The sequence below is a fragment of the Corvus hawaiiensis genome, chromosome 12, assembly GCF_020740725.1.
Source record: "Corvus hawaiiensis isolate bCorHaw1 chromosome 12, bCorHaw1.pri.cur, whole genome shotgun sequence".
NCBI lineage: Eukaryota > Metazoa > Chordata > Aves > Passeriformes > Corvidae > Corvus > Corvus hawaiiensis.
This window is the reverse complement of record NC_063224.1, coordinates 16,569,494-16,588,769: the sequence shown is the minus strand read 5'-3', so window position 1 is coordinate 16,588,769 and position 19,276 is coordinate 16,569,494. Positions and strand designations below refer to the sequence as shown.

The 19,276-nt window shown below is 50.7% G+C and overlaps 1 protein-coding gene across 1 annotated transcript in view; it reads left to right on the top strand.

Moving 5' to 3' along the window:
- Positions 1–15,949, top strand: part of LOC125332338 (hydrocephalus-inducing protein-like) — a 68,003-nt gene extending 52,054 nt beyond the window's left edge. The window contains exons 43-62 of the mRNA XM_048317103.1: positions 954–1,113; positions 1,218–1,390; positions 1,541–1,739; positions 2,419–2,518; positions 3,072–3,171; positions 3,669–3,837; positions 4,123–4,361; positions 4,688–4,760; positions 5,393–5,597; positions 5,971–6,203; positions 6,809–6,960; positions 7,902–8,094; positions 8,637–8,745; positions 9,338–9,592; positions 9,940–10,082; positions 10,764–10,985; positions 12,135–12,295; positions 12,819–12,922; positions 13,505–14,690; positions 15,519–15,949. Of these exons, the coding sequence (XP_048173060.1) occupies positions 954–1,113; positions 1,218–1,390; positions 1,541–1,739; positions 2,419–2,518; positions 3,072–3,171; positions 3,669–3,837; positions 4,123–4,361; positions 4,688–4,760; positions 5,393–5,597; positions 5,971–6,203; positions 6,809–6,960; positions 7,902–8,094; positions 8,637–8,745; positions 9,338–9,592; positions 9,940–10,082; positions 10,764–10,985; positions 12,135–12,295; positions 12,819–12,922; positions 13,505–14,690; positions 15,519–15,642 (4,300 nt within the window). The 3' untranslated portion in view covers positions 15,643–15,949. The remainder of the gene's footprint in view (positions 1–953; positions 1,114–1,217; positions 1,391–1,540; positions 1,740–2,418; positions 2,519–3,071; positions 3,172–3,668; positions 3,838–4,122; positions 4,362–4,687; positions 4,761–5,392; positions 5,598–5,970; positions 6,204–6,808; positions 6,961–7,901; positions 8,095–8,636; positions 8,746–9,337; positions 9,593–9,939; positions 10,083–10,763; positions 10,986–12,134; positions 12,296–12,818; positions 12,923–13,504; positions 14,691–15,518) is intronic.
- Positions 15,950–19,276: the final 3,327 nt, after the last annotated feature.

Below are 19,276 nucleotides of genomic sequence, written 5' to 3'. Positions count from 1 at the left end.
CTACTGTCTTGGGCGGGGAAATCCATCCAGTGGATGGCCTTGGTTTGATTGGCTTTCCATGGTCTTGGCCCAAGAGTGGGCTGAGCCACCCTAACACCTTTCATTAATCTGTAGTTAGTAATAAGGTTTTAGGACTGACCTGCAGTAGATGTCAGGGGGAACCTACGGCAGGAATTACATTTTCCTGTAATGACATTGCATCCTCACTGCTGGATAAAGTCTGCCTAAACACGTTGTCATTGAAGCTATTGGTGTATTTCTACTTTTACTGTCACTTTTTTTAAAATAATATTTAACATGAAGTTCTTGTCCCCATGGGAGTTCTGCAGGGCTAGGGCTAACCCAAGGAAATGAAATTGAAATAATTTAAAAACCAAAGACAATCTTTAGCCAAGTTGATAGATGGTCTGGGATTTCTGTGTGCCTCTTTCACTCCAAAGTCATTTCCACACCTGAGAGAAGGGTCATTTGTTATCTTTTCGTATTCCTCTTGGGCATCGATGCTTTCTATTTCTTTTCCTCAGACTTTGAGCTAACCCATGAAATCCAAAGCAGTTTCATGACTTTTCTGAAAGAGATTAGCTAAACTCTTTTTCCAAAAGCCTTTCTTTATACCCTGCAGGGAAGGCACCCCAAGAAAGAAGGGGAAAGAACCCATGTGCCTGGTGTACTGTTATTTTTCTAGGCACCTTTGAATTTACGTTGTATTAAAAACTCTTGAAGTGGCCTGTGCATTATAAGCTTTCTGGGGTGGAGGCACCAAGTACAGGGGAAGGCATCAAAGTAAGGCAAGGTTGAGCACACGACCATGCCCCTGACTGGGATCCATCTCCCTCACTTGTTTGTTAGAGTGGATCTTCCAGCACCACCTCCCGCTGCTGGCACATGGTGCTTTCCTCGATGTGTGGCAAGGCCACAGTCTCCTCTGCAGCTTTTTCCCCTTTTGTGGACAGGTACAAGGCCCAGAACTTTCCTGGCAACTCGGAGAATATAACCATCCTCAACATCTCCCCCATGGAAGTAGAGGTCCACTTCTCCTTTGGGAATGAAAAGGGAGGAGAGACGTTCCTTTTGGACCCTCCCAGCATGACCCTGCAACCAAAGGAGAAGCAGGTAGGAGAAGGGCAGGTAGAGCAGGCACCACACAAGTGCCCAGGAGCCGCTCCTCTGCTCACCCCCAGTGTTCTTTCCATTTCTTGCCGTGCGGCCGGGTCCAGGAGCTGACCATTTGGGCGTACCCCACTTCTTCTGGCTTCCTGGAAGACAAACTCATCTGCTGCATTGAGAAGAACCCCAACCCAGTGGTCTTCAGCCTGTGCTGCCATGGGGTGCTCATGAAGCTGGAGGTCATCCCCCAGGAGCTGTCTTTTGACAAGTTGCTTCTGCACAGGTCAGTCATCCCACAAGCACTCCAAGACGTGTGACCAAATGTTTGACTCTGGTTTCTGGGGCAGGGATGGAGCTGCTCCAGATTGCATTCGGTGGCGAGGGTGGTGTGACCATCCAGCAGCTGATACCAAGTGCCTTCCTGTCTCTGCAGGACTGACAGCAGGACCCTGGTCCTGAAAAACAACGCCCTACTGCCCATGGCCTGGCAGCTTAGTGGGCTGGATGACCTTGTTGAGGACTTCTCCTTGTCACAAGAGAACGGCATCATTGATCCCTGCTCAGAGTTGGAGGTGACACTGAATTTCACTGCCAGGCAGATTGGCAGCATTGAGAAGACCCTCCGACTAGAGGTGAGAGGGACTGTGCCCTGCCTGACAGAGCAGGGCACAGTGAGCAGCTGCGTGCTCTTAGGGACAGAGTCAGGAAGAGCTGCACCTGACAGACACAAGGGTGCTGTGACCCCAACTTCTGCCTCTACGCAGTGTTTGCAGAACATGCAGTGCATCCGCATCCCCCCAGATAACCAGACACTGCATCCCAAGCCTGTACCACAACCACCTTGTCCCTGGGAATGGGTGAAGGTTGTTGTTTTGTTGTACAGACTGCAGCATGATCTCCACATTCCTCCTGGACTTTGTCTGAACCTCTTGCATAGAGCAACAAACTCTCCCTCTGGGATTTTGTTCCCCATGGTTTAGGGGGGCTGCATTTCAGAGAGGATTGTCAATGCCACCTGCTCTGGGACACCTCACGCTTCTTGGGGTTGTTCTTACATCCCTGTGTCTCTCAAGGATGCTTTAGCAGTAGTGTTCCCTGCTGTAGGAGTGCAGAGTTGGGCTGATAGGATTTTTTACTGCAGCAGAATTCCACTGGGGCAGCCCATGAGATGAACAAGTTAGGAAAGCTTGGGAGTCCACCAATGCTTGTGAAGCTGGGGAGGCCATGAGGGATGCAGCCAGCAGAAACAAGGACTTACAGGCTGTCTACCAAAAGAGCACTCTGAACAGTGTTTGTTTCTTGCTGCCTCAGGTTTCAGATACAGAAAACATACTGGGGATTGTTCATGCTGAAAACATCAAAATCTCTGCAGAGGTCTCTAATGTTTCTCTGAGCATCGACATGCCTGAAGGTCAGTGGATGCCTCCCAAACAAAGTAGTCCAGGTGCACTACATTACCTTGGGAAGTGGGCAACCAAAGCACTTGGGATGGGATGGGATGGGATGGGATGGGATGGGATGGGATGCAAGGATGGCATGGATAAATAAAGCACATACCCCACAAGCTGCGTGGAGTAAAGCATTGTCAGCACACTGACAGCCTTAAGTCTCTCCCATCTGAACTCTGAGGTGCGCAGCTTCATGTGCAGATTGGATTTGGGGGCTTTGAAACAACAGTGACGTGAACAGGCAGTTGGCAACTCCCACAGGCTTAGCACAGCATATAAAGTAATTGGATTTGTGCTTGGAAGCGAGGAAATGGAAGCCAAGCTCCTTAGCTACTAAACCTGCAAGTATTTTGAGTAAGAAGAGAAAGGGCAGACAAGTAGCTAGAAAACACTTCCAAGAACAGAAACTTGCTGAAAAGGGTTTTGTGCCGAGACCTCCATGTAGCTTGTGACCTGGTGTATGCTGCAGCAGCTCACAAATACCATTTTTGACCTTGCTCTCTGGGTTTTCTGCAGGTCCAGATGGAAGCTTGGAATTTGGAACCATTAATGTCCTGGACAATTTGACAAAAGTCCTGAGTCTGAAGAACAAAGGGTCATATGACATGAAGTACAGGTGAGTCCAGCTGCCTGGTAGTGAGCATTTCCTCAGGTTCCTAGGCCTGCATTCTCCCTCTGTCAGTGGCTAGAACCTGTTTCCATGCTGGTAAATACAAATCCTCATGGTAAATACGAAACCTCAGCTCTCTAATCTCAACTATTTTACCAGAGAATACAGCCACAAACCAGCAGTTCTTCACAGCTCAGCGGGGACACAAACGAGAGGCCCAGAAATTTCAGCCACTGAAATGCTGAAATTCATTGCCTTTATTTGATGGCCACCTCTTTTTTCTTTCTGAGACTCTGTAAAGGAGTGAATGAAAAATCTCAGTGTAAAGGTTTCTTGCAGTAACCTCGTGATTGTCTGCACTCTCTTGTCAAGGTCCAGGATTCCCTGAGCAGAGCTGGACTCTCCGTTTTCTTTTTTTTCTGGTTCTATGCAAAGTCCTGGCTGTGCTGCTGGCACCTGTACTTTTAAGTGCAGAGGTCTCCATTCCTTCCCTTTCTCCCCAGTTTCACACTGAAAGGTGCAGGTCCCAGGATGCGAGACTTGGTATCTCACTTCAGTATTGAACCTCAGTCGGGCATGCTGATTGCCTCCCAGCCTGGTGTGAATGTGAAGATGCTCTTCCACCCCACAACTGAAATCCTCCTCAAGAACACACCCATCCTATACTGCCAGGTGAGCTGCCTGGGCCAGGCTGTGTTACCACACAGTGTTTTGGGAGCGTAAACAGGATAGGTGTCTTCTGGAAGGAAGGCTTTTACTGGGCAATCCTCTCTCCTACATACACAAAAAAAAGTTATTCAAAACCATTTGGGAGGCTTCCTAAGCGGAGCTGAGAATCTGACTCTGGAGGAGGTGTTTAAACACAGAGGGTAAACTGTTGGAGGCCTGGGGTGGAGGCTGTGGGCAGGGGTAGAGGCTGGCCTCTGCCTTGTTTACCACCCCTTCCTGTGGATGCAGGTGATAGATGCCCGCTCGGGTGAAGGAGGCCAGATTGTTGCCAACATCCCAGTGAGGGTGTCGGCAGAAGCTGTGTACAGCAAGTACAGTATTCAGCCTGCCTCGCCCATCAACTTTGGTGCCATAGTCAAGGGCACCAGGAAAACCCAGACTGTCATACTGGAGAACAAAGGCATGCTCAGCTTCAAATTCCGCATCCTCCAAGCACCCAAGGATGCACCTGCATTGCAAAGAGAAAGGTACGAGAAGCCCTGCACCACCAGAGAAAGGTGTCTGAGGAGGCACCACCCCAAGGCTGGTATGGGGCAGACTGGGCTGACCAGGGATGCAAATCATCCATTTGCATTCCTGGCCTGGGGAGAGAGCAAAAAAATGCCTCAGTATCCCCATGTATAGTACGAAGCTGGTGGTAGAGCTGCTCTGTCCAGCAATGGGTGCTGCAGGCTGCTCTCTGCAAGCCATCAGGAGCAGGAAGGCTTTCCTCCATGAGGAGGAAGGCCAGCTTTGGCCTCAGAGAAAGGCAGGGGAGCTCAGCATGACAGATACCTCTGCTTTCTCCTCTCAGTTCAAAGCAAGGGGAATCTGCTCTATTGGCTCCAAAGCGCTCAGTGGGAAGGAGATCAAGCGCTGTGACAGAGGTGGGTGACTCCTGCTCCCCCAAGAAGTGCTGCTGCAGGGGATGTGAGAAGAGGCTGCTGTGCCCAGGCTGGGGGCTCATTGCCACAGGGTGGGACGTGGTCTGCAGGGTGGAGGCCAGTATCTGCTCAGTCCCACTGACAGCCCTGTACTCTGGCTCTGACCTGGAGTTGGGGAGTCAAAGGAGGGGAGCAGCTCCTGTGTTTGGTAGCTGCTAGCCAGCATAGGTCTGTGAACACCACAGAAGCCAAAACATCCCCCACTGAACTCCCAGTCAGCAGAGCTCAGACAACATTGCTTTTTTTTCTTCCCAGTCCCCTACCTCTCTCCCATCATTTCTCACAGCTATTTCTGCCTCTTCTGTGTTACATCTGGAGGTTGAAGGATCACAGCTACCACCTTCATTCTTTACACTCAAACTCCTTCCTCTCTGCTACTTGGGACAGGCTTGCAGCTGCTCCTGGCTTGTTGGTCTCAGCCTTGGGCTGCCTTTGGGTCATGGAGTCATCCTTCCCTGCCCTGGGACTGGGTGCTTGGGCCCAGCTGGAGGCCAAGGCGGGGCATACTCACTCCTTGCTGGGGTGCTCAAGGCACAGCTCTTAGGCATCAGCCTCTCCTGGAACTTTTTCTGCAGGGTCACCTCAGTCTTGGCACGTTCACGGTGTCCCCTTGCTCCGGCTCCATCGCTCCGTGGGGCCAGCAGAAGATCACAGTGGAGTGCTTCGCAGGGCAGGAGAGGACGTGTGAGGAGCACGTTTACTTTGACATCACGAACAGAGACCCCATGGACAATCCCCTCGGCATTCCCTTTACCCTGACTGCCGAGTCCTGCTTCCCAGGTAGGTACTGTCCACAGGTTCCCATGGTCAGAGGTGCTGCCGATCAGCACCTACACTTGCTGCTTGGATACAGAGGCACACTGGCCCTGCTGTCCCACCTTAAAATCCTCAGAGGTTCCGGCCTTCTTCAAGTCCACCAGTGGACTCATCCCTGCCAGGCTGGGAGGGATGTGTGGAAAGATAAAAGGAAAGCAATGCTTTTTAAGACTGAGGTTGACTGAGCTCCACCCTCACAGCCAGGTCCCCCACTCTAGGCTGGGTTTAGCAGTCATCCGGGCAGAAAGGGCTTATCAAGCCTTCTGAGAGGCCAGCAGTGTCCAGATAAATTCATTGGGGAGGCTTCTCCATGCTCATGCCTCTGGTCTGTCCACAGCACTTGTTGAGGACGTCACATTAATCTTCAAGAAGTACCCGATCTGCAGCAGCACCAACCTCAGCCACGAGCTGCAGTCAGTGAAAAGCAAGGGCCTGTTCATCAGAGATAAGAACAAATTCATCTTCTGCAACGTTCTGGTTGGGCAACAGGCAGAAGCTCATTTCAACATCTACAGTGCAAGCAGTCTCTCATGTGACGTGGTCCTCTCCATCAAACCCCTGCATGGAAAGGTAAGAACAGGAGGCCAAGGAGATGGTTACCCTCTAAAGGCTGTGTGAGAACTTGCTTTGTTCTCCAGATGCATTGCTTCCTCTGGCCCAGACTAGTCTAGCTCAGTGCAGGTCAAACTGCAGGGGAGAGCAGCAGAGCCAGGGAACAGTTGTGTTGAATTGTGCATGTCTCGGGCAATGTTTCGGCTCACACCTCTGGGTCTTCGGTGGGAGAAGTGAATCCTTCTGAACCTCTCTTGGAAGCGCACTCAGAGAGAGGGGCTGTAAGGAACTGACATGCCAGGGCTCCAAGCAGAGCATTTCCTCAGGCTCCCTGGCTCTTCCTTCTGAGTAAAGGCCAGTTCTAGGTTATTTGCAGGGTTTTCCATGCAGTGCCCACCTCCCATATATGCCCACCTCCCATATATGCTGGAGCAGCTGCCAGTGCTCTGAACACACAGTGCTTTAGCACAAGGTCAGCATTCCCTGGGAGGGAGGGAGCCTGCCCAGGGAAGCAGGAAAGAAGGCACACTGTCTGGGGCTGTTCTCAGTGATGCATTTATGAGTAAAACTGTGTCATGTTGAAAGGTGTTTTCTCCTAACACTGCTCTGTGGGTTCCCCCAAGGATAAAAGCCCTGTCAACAACATTTTCAAGTTGCATCCAGTCAGGCTGTCTGTTCCCGGCTCATCCTATGCCGTTGCTACGGTGACCTTCACCCCACAAGAGCAGCGGAACTACGACTGCACCTTCAAGGCTTCCCTTGTCGTCCCAAAAAGGTAACTGACCCTGTGAAATATTGGGGGAGGCCTTTCTGAAAGCTGCCTCTCCATTGGGAAGGCACACACCTCTTGTTAACTCTAATGCTTTCAGTAGCCTTAGGCAGAGTGCTTGGCATGGGATGATCTGGGAGGCAGTAACTGTTAGAGCAGAGCAGAAAAATGAGGCTGATGGTTTAGTCTGTACAAGGAACTATGAAGACAGGGCAACATTAGGTAGCCAACTGGAAGTTACTGAGATGTGCTGCAGCTGAGCTGGGCATTTCCAAGGACAGAGACTTAGATGAAGCAGTTTCTGTGCCAGCAAGTCAGCAGTCACAATTTCCTCCTTGTTTCTGTAAAATTAAGTGATCCTCTGTGACTCCCTGACATTTATTAAGCTATTTTGTGTAGTGATTGGAGCTGGTATGAAAGAGGAGCCCAGTTCCTCTGCCCTGGGGTCTGTGTACTGGGGCTTTGACCTGCTCTTCCTCAACCATTTTGTGGCTGAATTGGAGCAAGAGAAGTCTAATTGCTAATAAGCAATTGCTTTTTTACTGTTCTTGGAAATAATCTTTACTGATGGTGATGCTGATTTATTTTTGCCTTCTTTTTCTTGTACTGCTTTCATGCTGTGCTTTTTTTTGTTACATATGTCTCATCTCATTGCAGCCAGGGGATCTGCCATATCTCATCTGGTGCCTCATTTCTTACCTGCTGTACTGCATGATTCAATTAAGTGAAATCATTTTTGACTGTTATTCTGGAAGGCTGTGGCTCTTTGGAGCAGATTCCTCTTGTGAATGGCCCTGAGTGGACTGGGAAGGGGCTGGTGGGAGGCTGTGTTGTGGGGTACAGGAGCACCAGGCAGGGAAAACACTGTGGGCGGTCCTTGCGGCTTTGCTTGCCCAGTGAGAAATGGGTTAGTGCCAGCTGAAATTGTTTCTGTGCCTCTCCTGCAGCCCCGTGAAAATTAACCCCCAACACCTGACCTTCACCATCAGTGGGAGGGGGCATGAGCCACAGGTGACAGTCGTGTGCCCAAGTGCTCGCAGCCGGAGGGGAAATGCTGTGCTGCGCTTCAAGAGGCTCCAGCTGGGGGATTCAGAGGTGCTGCCCCTGGTCATCCGTAACAATGGCATCATACCTGTCCAGGTGAGGACCTGCTCAAGGAATGGTCTGGTTTGGGACCCAGTGCTTGTGGCATGGGGGAAGGGTCCCAAAAAATGTGGCAGACTGGGGAAGAGGTGTTGGAAATTCTTTTTAAGCAAGTGGCTGATGTCTGTTCTCCAAGAAGGGAGTTCTTGGAAATTTTCTGTCCAGTTTTTCTTCTTTAATTTGAACACAAGAAAGGTGGTGGAGTATTTTCCCCCCTATCTCTCAGGTCCCCTTTTGTTCTCAGGGACATGTGTGATTTCCCAGTTCCGTTGGATTGTATTTGATGCCAATTTAGTACGTTTTAAGTAAACTTACTTGTGGTTTAATTACATTCTGCTTATTACTCTCTGTCCTGTTTAGTTCTGTGTCAGTTCTATCCACCCTTTTTTCCTGGTTTGACTTAACTTATGTACTAAGTGCTGTTTGTAGTGGAGGGAGGTGCTGGGTTCCCATGGTGGACCAGCAGCACTGCAGTGCCAGTCCACATGCTATCCTGTACTCACACCAGCGTCATTGTGCTCTGTGTTCCCTTTTCTCAGTTTATGTTACAACTGGAGGATGAGCAGGGAGTGTTCTTTTTGAAAGCCAGGAAAGCCACACTCGAGAGATTCCACAGTGAAAATGTGGAAGAGGACTCCATTGAAAATGGTAAGTTCATTAACCATGAAGTGTGATCACATACAGAGGGAAAACGTGTGCTCTGCTCTTGGCTTGTCTAAGCAGCAGCCAGATGTTAGACCCAGTTTCTTTCCTTGGGCTCTCTGTCCCCCAAGCTTTTCTTGAGGACTCTTTGCAGGCTTTCCTCCTAGCAAGTTGTAGGAAGTTCTTCTGTTCTCCTAGACATGGTGGGTTGAGTTGTGGCACACTGTCACTACCTCAGTGGACCCTCTGAGGTCTTTGCCGCATGTGGGAAGGCACCAGCCTGAACGGGGGCAGCCCTTGAACACACAGCCAGCCAGCTTCTGCCAAAAGCACTCTTTGGCTCAGCTTTCCATATGGCTGGAGCTGGCTGGAAGCAGATGGAATGTGGGCTGGGCATTAACCTGAGGTTAAGCTGCTTAAATGGTGATGTGTCTGGAGGTGAGAGTCTTGTGAACATAGGAAGAGGGTCTGGAACCACTGGGGGGAGAACGCGTGCTTAGAAGGCAGCTGGTTTCAACCTCTTATTCCTCATATACCCTATGGAAAAATTTCCTCTGTACAGCTGTAGCCCTTAACTCTGATTTCCATTGCTGTGCAGTGAGCAAGTACCCAAAGATGCCTTTCCTGCTTCTGCGTCATGGGCAAGTGGCAGAGTTTGATGTCATTTTCAAACCCACCCTGGCTCAACGTCTGGAAGGGAGCATACATGTGTTACTGGGGAACATCTACTCTAACAAGATTCGAGTAGAGCTGGTGGGTGAAGGCCACAAGGATGAATTCACCCTCGATGGACTAGAGGAAGACACAAAGGAGAGGAACGCTAAGAGCAGTGTGAAGAAAAACATCATTGATGGTAAGAGAGGAGAGGCTGCCAAGCTGGAGCAAGGAAGAGGAAAATGTCTCATCATGTGTGTTCTCTCTCTAGCCAGGCCTGGCTGTCACCCACTGGACTTGGTGGCCTGTGGGTGTGGCAGCCATGCATGATGCAGAGCAGTGTGTGCTGTGCTGCATGTCGCTGGCTTAGGGATGTGTCAGGGTGTCTCCCTGAAAGTGGTGGGATGGGGAACTGTCTGGGGAGCTCTGTCCCAGAGGGAGGAAGGCTCGGAGCAAGGAAGCATTGGACATACAGGTGTCTGTGCACGTGAGGGGAGCGGGTGGACCTCGCTGCATGCTGAGATCCCTTGCTCTCCTCCTTAACAGCTGTCAGAGTGAATCACATCCAGTTTGGGGACTGTCATGTTGGAAAGCCCTACTGCAGGACCTTCACCATCACCAACCGCACCCGTACGAAGGTCATGTGCTTTGAGTGGGAGGCAGATGCCCCATTCCGGTTCTCCCCGAAGGTGAGTGTGGACTGCTCTGCCTTTCCCCATTGCTCAAGCCCTGCCCTGGTGTACCCAGGAGCTGGCAGAGAGTCCTCACGTACCAGTGATAGCCCATTCCAGTGCCACATAGGAGATGTAGTCCCTGGCTTGGCTGGGACAGAAAATGCTCCATGTTATGGGAGGTGGAACCTTCTGTTCATACTTTTGTCTATCAAACTTCACATAAATCCACACTGAGGTGCAGATTCCTGGCATAGCTGCTCACTGCATCAGTACTTTTTTGTAGATACAATATTGCTGCTAGCAAGAATTTTTCCTGCTATTCTCTAAGTCCGTGAGAGATTTTTCTCTCACACAGAGGATATTCACAGAGTTTATAAACCATGAACACCTGCTACCTTTGTTTATAGTACAGCAGAAAAATACTTTGACAACGGATGTTTTAGGACTTTGGCCAATCACCCCCAAGGGGTGGCTGATCTTCGTCCAATTAGACTATGAAGAAAAAAAAGTCTATAAAAGAGTTTGTAAAATAATTACATAAATCAATCTTGCTGCACAATTCCTGCCTGCCGGATCTTCTCTCCTCCTCCCTATGGCTGCGGGATACGGTGATATTTACTGCGCTAATACCTTTTGCTGTCAGTACCGGTCTTGGCAGTGCTCCCAGTTTGGTCTTGACTCCCTAATTCTCCCTAGGTGGGGCACCTCCACCCTGGCTGTGCCAAGAGTATCACAGTGACCTTGAAATCAGATGTCCCAGCCACCTTCAGGAGGCATCTTGTGAAATGTAAGGTGGCCGAGATCAACTTTGAGCTGCCACAAACGAAGGTTGAGGACTGGGACGACGGAATGCGTGTTGTCACATGGAAGGATACCACCAGGAAACTCCCAGGTGCCAGATGGCCTGAAAATGAGAAGGTAAGAAGCAAAACAGCAAAAAAAGCCGCCCTAGCTTTTACAAAAAGAGCCACCATACCACCACCACTGAGCAGCTCCTGCTTCCTCTGGACACTGGACAGCCGTGAGGTTCACCAGCAGTGCATTCTAGGGGAGAGGTGGATACACAGTGACCAGATACACTCACACGAGAGGGGGAAGCCTTTTGACAAGAGACTTTTAGTCACACACAAACTATCAGTCTGTGCCACAAGCACAAGTGTTGCAGCCCGTGTTCCCTGCTATCCCATTTTATGGTGTTAGCAATCTCTTCATCCAATTTGGTGCCTTTTCACCAACAAGGAGTTAAGTCTGCTGCACTCTGTCTCTTCTTTTGAAGTAGAGAGAAGTACAAACACTCTTCTGCATGTGCTGGTGAGCTCCACATTCTGCCTGCATGGATACCAGAGATTTTGGTTGTGATCTCTGTAGTGTATGGGATATCTCATCATGGAGTAGCCCAGGCACTATATGACAGTATGGAGGAGTCTGGAAAAGGATCATCTCCAGAAACTCTTGCTTTTACTCTCATTGCCAAACACACTCATCTTGGGTGAAGGTTCTTTCTGAGTTTCTGGACCATTTTAAGGCCTCTAAACCATCCTCTTTTCTATCAGAACATCTGCGGTTGGAGACTTTCCTGGTGAGATCTTTCACATCCCAAAATGCCCATTCCCAGCTCCCAGCAGTGTGGCTGTTGCTCCACACATGACATCTGGAGAGCACTTGCTCCTAAGACAAGAAGAAAAAAGTGCTTTCTAGAACTCTTCAGTCTTGGGGTTCTCCATCCACAGAGCTCCAGCAGGGGAACTTAACCCTAATTTTGAGACCTGCTGGATTTATAGGGAACCAGGAAAAAAGTCAGTCCCTCTACAAAGTTGAAGTACAGGGACTGGAACACAGCTATAGCCTTCATGGGTATATTAACAGCTGTGGTGGGGACTGCTTTGATCAGTGGGTAGAAACAAATACTGTAGCAGAACAGTCCCCATTTGGTCATCTTTCCAGGGAAGTAAAAGTGAATGGTCCTTTCTAGTCCCTGTATGAGGCTGATCTTGGAGGCCAAAAGATTCCCTTCTCAGCCTGGCTTTCTGGGCTCTGCTCAGTGATTCTTCCCTCCTCTGTTCCCAGGTGGTCGAGACGGTCCCAGAACTGGCTTACACTGTGGTGGAGGAGAGCAGCCGTGAGGCCGAGGTGTACCTCAGTGCCCTTGTTGCCTACGCCGAGTTCAAACTGAGCAGAGTCGTGGTTTGGTTCAACGATACCTTCCCCTTCCAGTCAAGGACGGCCACGTGAGTGCTGCAGGCCAGGCAGGGCCCTGCGAACAGGAACTGCCTTTGCCCAGGGCTGGCTGACCCCGTGCCTGCTTCCCAAAACTCTACCCCAGCCAAAATCAGCACAGGCCCCTTTACGTGTACACAAAGCCAAGCAGGAGATGGTGGTCAGGAGAGGTTCAATGCTGCCATGCCTTTCTGCTGAGAACAGCCATGGGTTTGCTTTCACTGCATGTCCCCTGTCCTCATCTGCTCAAGAATAAGTTTGCAGTCAAACCAAGACCTAAAGTCCAGAGTAAGCCCCTTAGCTTTGACATCCTGGGCACCATGTGTTGGCCCTTTCTTCTTAAACTTCCAGACTTTGAAATACTTTTTTGGGCTACCCAGGACAGCAGTCTGAGCATGGCAGGATTTTTTTGCCTGGGGAAGAAGATGCTCCTCAGCAGAAAGCGGTACCAGGAGTCCATCAGACAATGTTGCTGTGCTATTTGCTTTATATTTATTGGATGTTTTCTTTTTATTTCTTCTCCTTGCTTTTCAGTTTCACGATGCACAACACAGGAAAGGTAGCCCTGGAATACTCCTGGGTGGAAGGTGCAGATAGTGAAGAAGCAGTGAAGAAGCCATACTCGAAGACTCTGATGCGTAAGGGCATTTCACTTGGTAGCTGAGGGCGTGGGGAGAAGACCCTGCCACTTCACCCCAAAACATGAATTGCTTTTTCACCCTTGTCCACACATCCACTTTCATCCGCATCTTCCCAGCTACAGCTGGAGCGTTTTCTCCTTGCCCCCTGCTGCCTTTCAGCCCTTCTGTTCTGGCTCTGCCACTTCTGCTCCGCAAAGGAGCAGAGCCGGGCTCTGGGGAGAGCCACGTGGTGGGTCAGGACTGGGAAGGGGGACATCAGGTCATCTCTTCAGGAAGTCTGAGACTGGGAAAAAAAATGGGGTAACGAGTGAGCTGCCCTGCAGCCACTGTCTGTGTGCAGTTCCCCACCCCAGGGCAAGTGCAAAGTCACTGTCTAAAACCAGCCCTCCTGTTTTGGCACGGAAGTGTGTGGCTGCAGGCAGAGACCCTGCTCCCAGACGCTCTATTTCCTGCTGAAGGTACTTGTCCAGAGATGCTCCAAGTGCATCCCCAGCTCTCTTCCACCCACCTGCAGCAGGAGGCAGAGTTGCTGGGAGCATAGGATTTTGTATTTGAAAGATGTCCTCTTCCTCTCTGCAGGCAAGTTCCTCTCCTCTGATATCATAAGGCATTGCAGAAAGCTGCTGCATCGTTTCTGGAGGCAGCAGAAGCATCCCTCTGAGGTGCTGGAGCAACAGCAGGAGCAACAGCGTCTTGCCAAGCTGCTTGCCAAGCAGAATCAGGATTCCGAGGAGCAGCAGCAGCAGGATTCCAAGGAGCAGGATTTCGAGGAGAAGCAGCAGCAGGATTTTGAGGAGCAGCAGCAGGATCCCAAGGAGGAGGATTCCAAAAAGGAAGATTTCAAGGATTTCGAGGAGCAGGATTTTGAAGAGGAGGAGCAGGATTTTGAAGAGGAGGAGCAGGATTCCGAGGAGCAACAACAGGATCCCGAGGAGGAGGATTCCAAAAAGGAAGATTTCGAGGATTCCAAGGAGCAGGATTTTGAAGAGGAGGAGCAGGATTCCGAGGAGCAACAACAGGATCCCGAGGAGGAGGATTCCAAAAAGGAAGATTTCGAGGATTCCGAGGAGCAGGATTTTGAAGAGGAGGAACAGGATTCCGAAGAGCAACAACAGGATCCCGAAGAGGAGGATTCCAAAAAGGAAGATTTCGAGGATTCCAAGGAGCAGGATTTTGAAGAGGAGGAGCAGGATTCTGAAGAGCAACAACAGGATCCCGAGGAGGAGGATTCCAAAAAGGAAGATTTCGAGGATTCGGAGGAGCAGGATTTTGAAGAGGAGGAGCAGGATTCCGAAGAGCAACAACAGGATCCCGAGGAGGAGGATTCCAAAAAAGAAGATTTCGAGGATTCCGAGGAGCAGGATTTCAAGGAGGAGGAGCAGAATTTCAAGGAGCAGCAGCAGGATCCTGAGGAGGAGGATTCCAAAAAGGAAGATTTTGAGGAGGAAGAGGAGCAGGATTTTGAGGAGCAGCATCAGGATCCCGAGGAGGAGGATTCCAAAAAGGAAGATCTTGAGGAGGAGGAGCACTATTTCCAGGAACAGCAGCAGCCTTCCAAGCAGCAGCAGAAGCTACGCCTCTCGAGGCAAAAGCACCTCTCTCTGCAGCATGCTGGTTCCTCTCTGCAAGTCTTCCCAGATGTCGTCCATGACCTATTCTCCATCAACCCTTCCCAGGGCACCATCGCTCCTGGCCACAAGCAGACCTTTCACGTGCGGTTCTCCCCGGAGTGCACAGGGAAGTTTAAGACCATCATGCAGTGCAGGTGGGAAATGTCTGGGCACTTGCCAATTCATGCTACTGATAGGTATCACTGAATCACAGGGTGGGGACAGGTTGGAAGAGACCACAGTAGGTCATCTGGTCCCTCTTCCCTGCTCAAGCGGGGTCATCCCAGAGGACATGGCACAGGGTTGTTTCCAGAGGGCTCTGGAATAATTCCAGTGAGGGACACTCCACACCCTCACTGGGCAACCTGTCACTTGCACAAGAAAGAGGTTCTTCCTCAGGTTCAGGTGGAACTTCCTGTTCAGGTTCTGCCCATTGCCTCTTGTCCTGTTGCTGGTTGCCACCAAGCACAGCCTGGTTCATCCCCCTAACACCCCCCCTTCAGTCCCTCTGACTGGGATGGGAGGGTGGGCCTGGAGACAAGCAGCCCCAGAGAGGCTGCAGAAACACCCAACATACAGGAGCACAGAAAGATCATCATCTGGCCTTGGTAAAAGCAAGCAGGCAGACACTGGGAAAAGACACTGTATGAAACATTAAGCTCCTGGAGGGTTGCAAAATCTGGAATGAGAGATCCAGAATGCTGTCAAGGAACCAGCCAGTCCCTAGCTCTGCTTCCTTTTGGGACAAGCAAGGCCTGCTTCTCTACACAGAACATGGTGTGTTGCACTTGGTCCCCAGGCACTTAACTGGTCATATTCCTGCCCTTCCACCTCTGCAGCCTCCACACAGCGAGTGCAGTTGTTTACTTTGCTGCTCACTGCTTGCACAGAGAGAGGATGTAACACTGTGTGCTCTGCAAGGAGACAAAAAAGCAGCTGGCTGGAAGTGTTTGTCTGGCTAATACCAGTGCCTTTCTTCCTAGGATTCCTAACCTGAAGCCAACTCAGAAGAAAGCACGCGTGATTGTGAAAGGCAAAGCCCAGGAGCAAACAGAGAAAAGCCAAAGACCCAAGAAGCAGGTCCACTGGAAACCAACACCTCAGTGACAGCATTTGTGCAGCTGGAGCATCTGGAAGGAGCCGGCAGCATCATGGCTTATGCTGCTGATGGTCTCCCACTCTTCACCAGAGACCACTGCAGCCACCCTTCCAAGCTCCAGTGAAGAACTCTTTTTGCTTTCAACTACCTATTTATGACTTCTTCAATATATTGTTAATAAACTGTTAAAGCATCAAATTAACTGTCAGCTTGTCTTGGTTTGAAAGACAGGTCTCTCTGAGACCTCCCTGCAATGCAGAACGTGACCCCCTTCCCTCCAAATCATTACAACTTTGAAATTAAGAGGCTTTCAGGCAAAGATACGGAAAAAGGAATAACAGTTCTTTACTAATATGTATAGCAATGCAAACAAACAACACCACGGGCAGCAACAACAAACAGAAGCAGAACCCAGCCCCAGCCTCTCCCGGCCTCAGTACAGCTCCACCGGGCGCGCTGGTGGCTCCCGGCCGGGCAGGGCGCGTGCGATGGTTCCCCCGCGCCGGCGGACACACCGGTGGAAGGGATGGAAAAGGGGTTTGCTTTACAACTCACAGGGCAGCCAGTCCCGGTGCCCCTCCGAATAGCGAAATCAGCTGTAGCAGCAACCTTGGAAGCAGCAAGCTGGAACAGCAGGGACAAGCAAAATCCCAGAGTGGTAAACAAGATACATCAGAAACTCCACAGAAGCACCACAGCGGTAGCTGGAATCGCGGGGCGTCCCGGCAGGCAGGGGCTGCGGGGCCACAGAGTAGCAAAAAACGCCAGAGCAGTTGCAGAGGCAGGGCGGGGCTGGGCAGCAGCAGCCCAGCTCCTGAACATGGTTTGGAGAGGCTCCCCTGGAGGGGAAAAGGGCCCTGGGTTTCCCCTGAGGCATCTGAGCAGATGGTGAAAGGGCCCCCTCTACTGAGGCGACATTTTTTTCCCTGCTTTATTGCTCAACGAGGTGTGCCAATGCCAATCCTCAAGGTTCTTATCACTCAGTAGTAGGTTCTTCGATTCATTCATTGAGTCCTACAGAGTAACTGAAATTCCACATCATCACATGTAAAAGCATTCATTGGCTTAGAGTGAGAAAACAACTTCATAAAGAGCTTCCCAGTTTCTGAAACAATTTCGGGACTGCACTTTTCAAGGTTTGTCTTCTGAAGAACATACAGATGACTCCGTTTCTTTATCCTCAGATGAACTTGCAAGGTTGGCAGGACCACTGGAGAAGAAACCATGTTGTCCCCATCATACAGGTATAAGAAATAGGCAAAGTTTTTTTTTAAACTAACACTTTTTCCTGCTTAACCTCTACATTCCAGAATAGGAGAGAAACACTTCATGGAATCATACACCAATAAGAAAAGTAAGTCAGGGCTATAATTCTCTTCAGATGAAAAGCCCAACTTCCTCCCTGGATTATTCTGTGGCTCAAGCAAGAGCATTAGACAAGAGCATCTCCTTGGAGCTCAAGCTTTAGGAGCAGATCAGTGGAGGGATGTTTCAGGGACATGTCCCTCTGGACATCTTCACTAGGACCCTGCCTGCCCCAGGAGGCAGTGTTAGGTGCCTTGAAGAGGAGGGCATTACGTCCCTCGGCGAGGGGAGGGGTGGAGATGGCCATTTTAAACCAGCTTGGATGCTGGACGTATCCCTCAGAGGTTGTATTCTAAGCCCCAGAGCCAACAGAGGAGCTGAGAAGGGGACAGAGCCTGGCATCGAGGTGGGCAGGAACCCACTGGCCGTGATTCCAAGCCAAGGAGCTGTGCCAGGAAAAGCGTGCAGTACCTGCAGCCCCTGGTTGATCTCCTCCACCTCGTAGGTGGGGCCCCCCTCCCTGTGGCACAGCGCTGTGACACAGGCGACAATGTTGGCATGGCTAAAGAAGCTGAAGGTGACCAGCTCGCTCTGGCCCGGCAGCAGCACACCCCACAGGGGCAGGACATCGAAAAACTGGAGGGAGGGGAGGAGAGATGGAGGTGCTGAGCGTGGAAATGCATGCAGAAGAGCAGCTGTGGCTTGGAGTGAAGTACAGTCATCTCTGGAGAGGCCTACTCCCCAAACACAGCCAGAATCACCCGGTTCTCATCCTATGTCCGTGCCACTGACCAGTGGAGGGACCATGGGGAAAATCTTCTCCCATCGTCACTTAACGATGAGTATACACTACATGAAAGTAAGGCAGCAAGAAATTCTCTCTGCTGCAGAACTTGCCTTTAGAAACACTTCTCGCTGCCTTCAGATAAACAGGAGACTCGGAGGCGGGAGCCCTTGGAGCTGGGGGAAGGACTCCAGCCCAGCTCATCTGACTTCTGAGGCTTTTCCTTCTTTCTCTGATCTACATGCTGCTCTCTCAAGCTGCTACAGCAAAAGTTCCTACAAAACTTTCCTGTCAACCACCTGATGAGGTAAATGGGAGCTATGCCCTCCACAGGTGCTGCACAGGGAGCATTCTGGGGCAGCCCTACAAGATATCTCACATGGCCTCTCCGGTGACCAGCTGCTTCAGCAGAGCTTTGTGATGGGCTTGGAGGGATGCGAGACCCCTCTGTGGGCTATGCTGAGGGCCACCAGTGGGAGTGGGGGCTACACAACCGCCTTCCACACTGGAAACATGGAAGTGAGACAGATTCCCACTTACATCCTGCATTCCCAAGTCGAGGTGCCCCACTGCTGTGAATCGACTCAGTCCCCTCCTCCCCACCAGCCTCCAAGACTCCACAGCAGTGCATGATAGCTCCTGGAAAACAAGCATCACGGGCTGCAGTGAGCAGCTGGCTGGTCTGAGCAAGATCACTCTGCTGCAGGCTCCACCACCTCACCACACCAGAAGCACTGCAGAAGGGCCCTGGGCACAAATCAAGTGTGGAAATGTCCATGCCAGCAGTCGAGTGTGGGTCCAAGCCCACTCACAGATCAGACCTGGGCTCCATCTGCACTTCCTACATCAAACTTGCACGAGGGAACTGGGTGCCCCCAGCACTGAGGCAGGCAGGGTTGGAACTACATAGTCTCTGAAGGTCCCTTCCAAGCCAAACCGTTCCAGGATTCTACGATGGCCACTTGAATTTCCCTGGTTTACTCGTGCATCCAACATGGCAACAACCAGGGAATAAAGATGATTTTAGGCTTCTGTCTGAAAACATTCAGCCATGCTATTCATTGCATCTATAGGGCTTTGTTTCCCCTGATTCAGAAAAAAATGTGCAGAGTTAAAGCAACGGGGGTTTGTGTGTGGGCAGGTACAACCCCTCTCCTTAAACTTAATGCCAACACTGGGGCTTTGAGAAACTCCTCTGTGCTTCCTTACATCTTTTTCTTTATTGCCCCATGAGCAGCCTCTGTTCCACATGATGCAGAACAAGGGGCCACTTCCCACTCCAAAGCGCTGATGTTCACCAGGCAAGTTGGCAGAGCAAAGGCCTTTTTCCTTGCTCAGAGGAAGAGACAGTCACTTTGCAAAGGCTTGCTCTATAAAAGACACCTCTGGGGCTGTCACTGCAACACCAGCTGTTGGGTGAAGGCAGAAATGGGAGCGCTCAGGCCGGCTTGGGAAGCGGGTACATGGAGATCAGGGCTCATCATGGCTTGACACACACAGGAAGCTGGAAGCCTTCTCATCACGATGCAGATAAAGACCTCATTTGACATTGT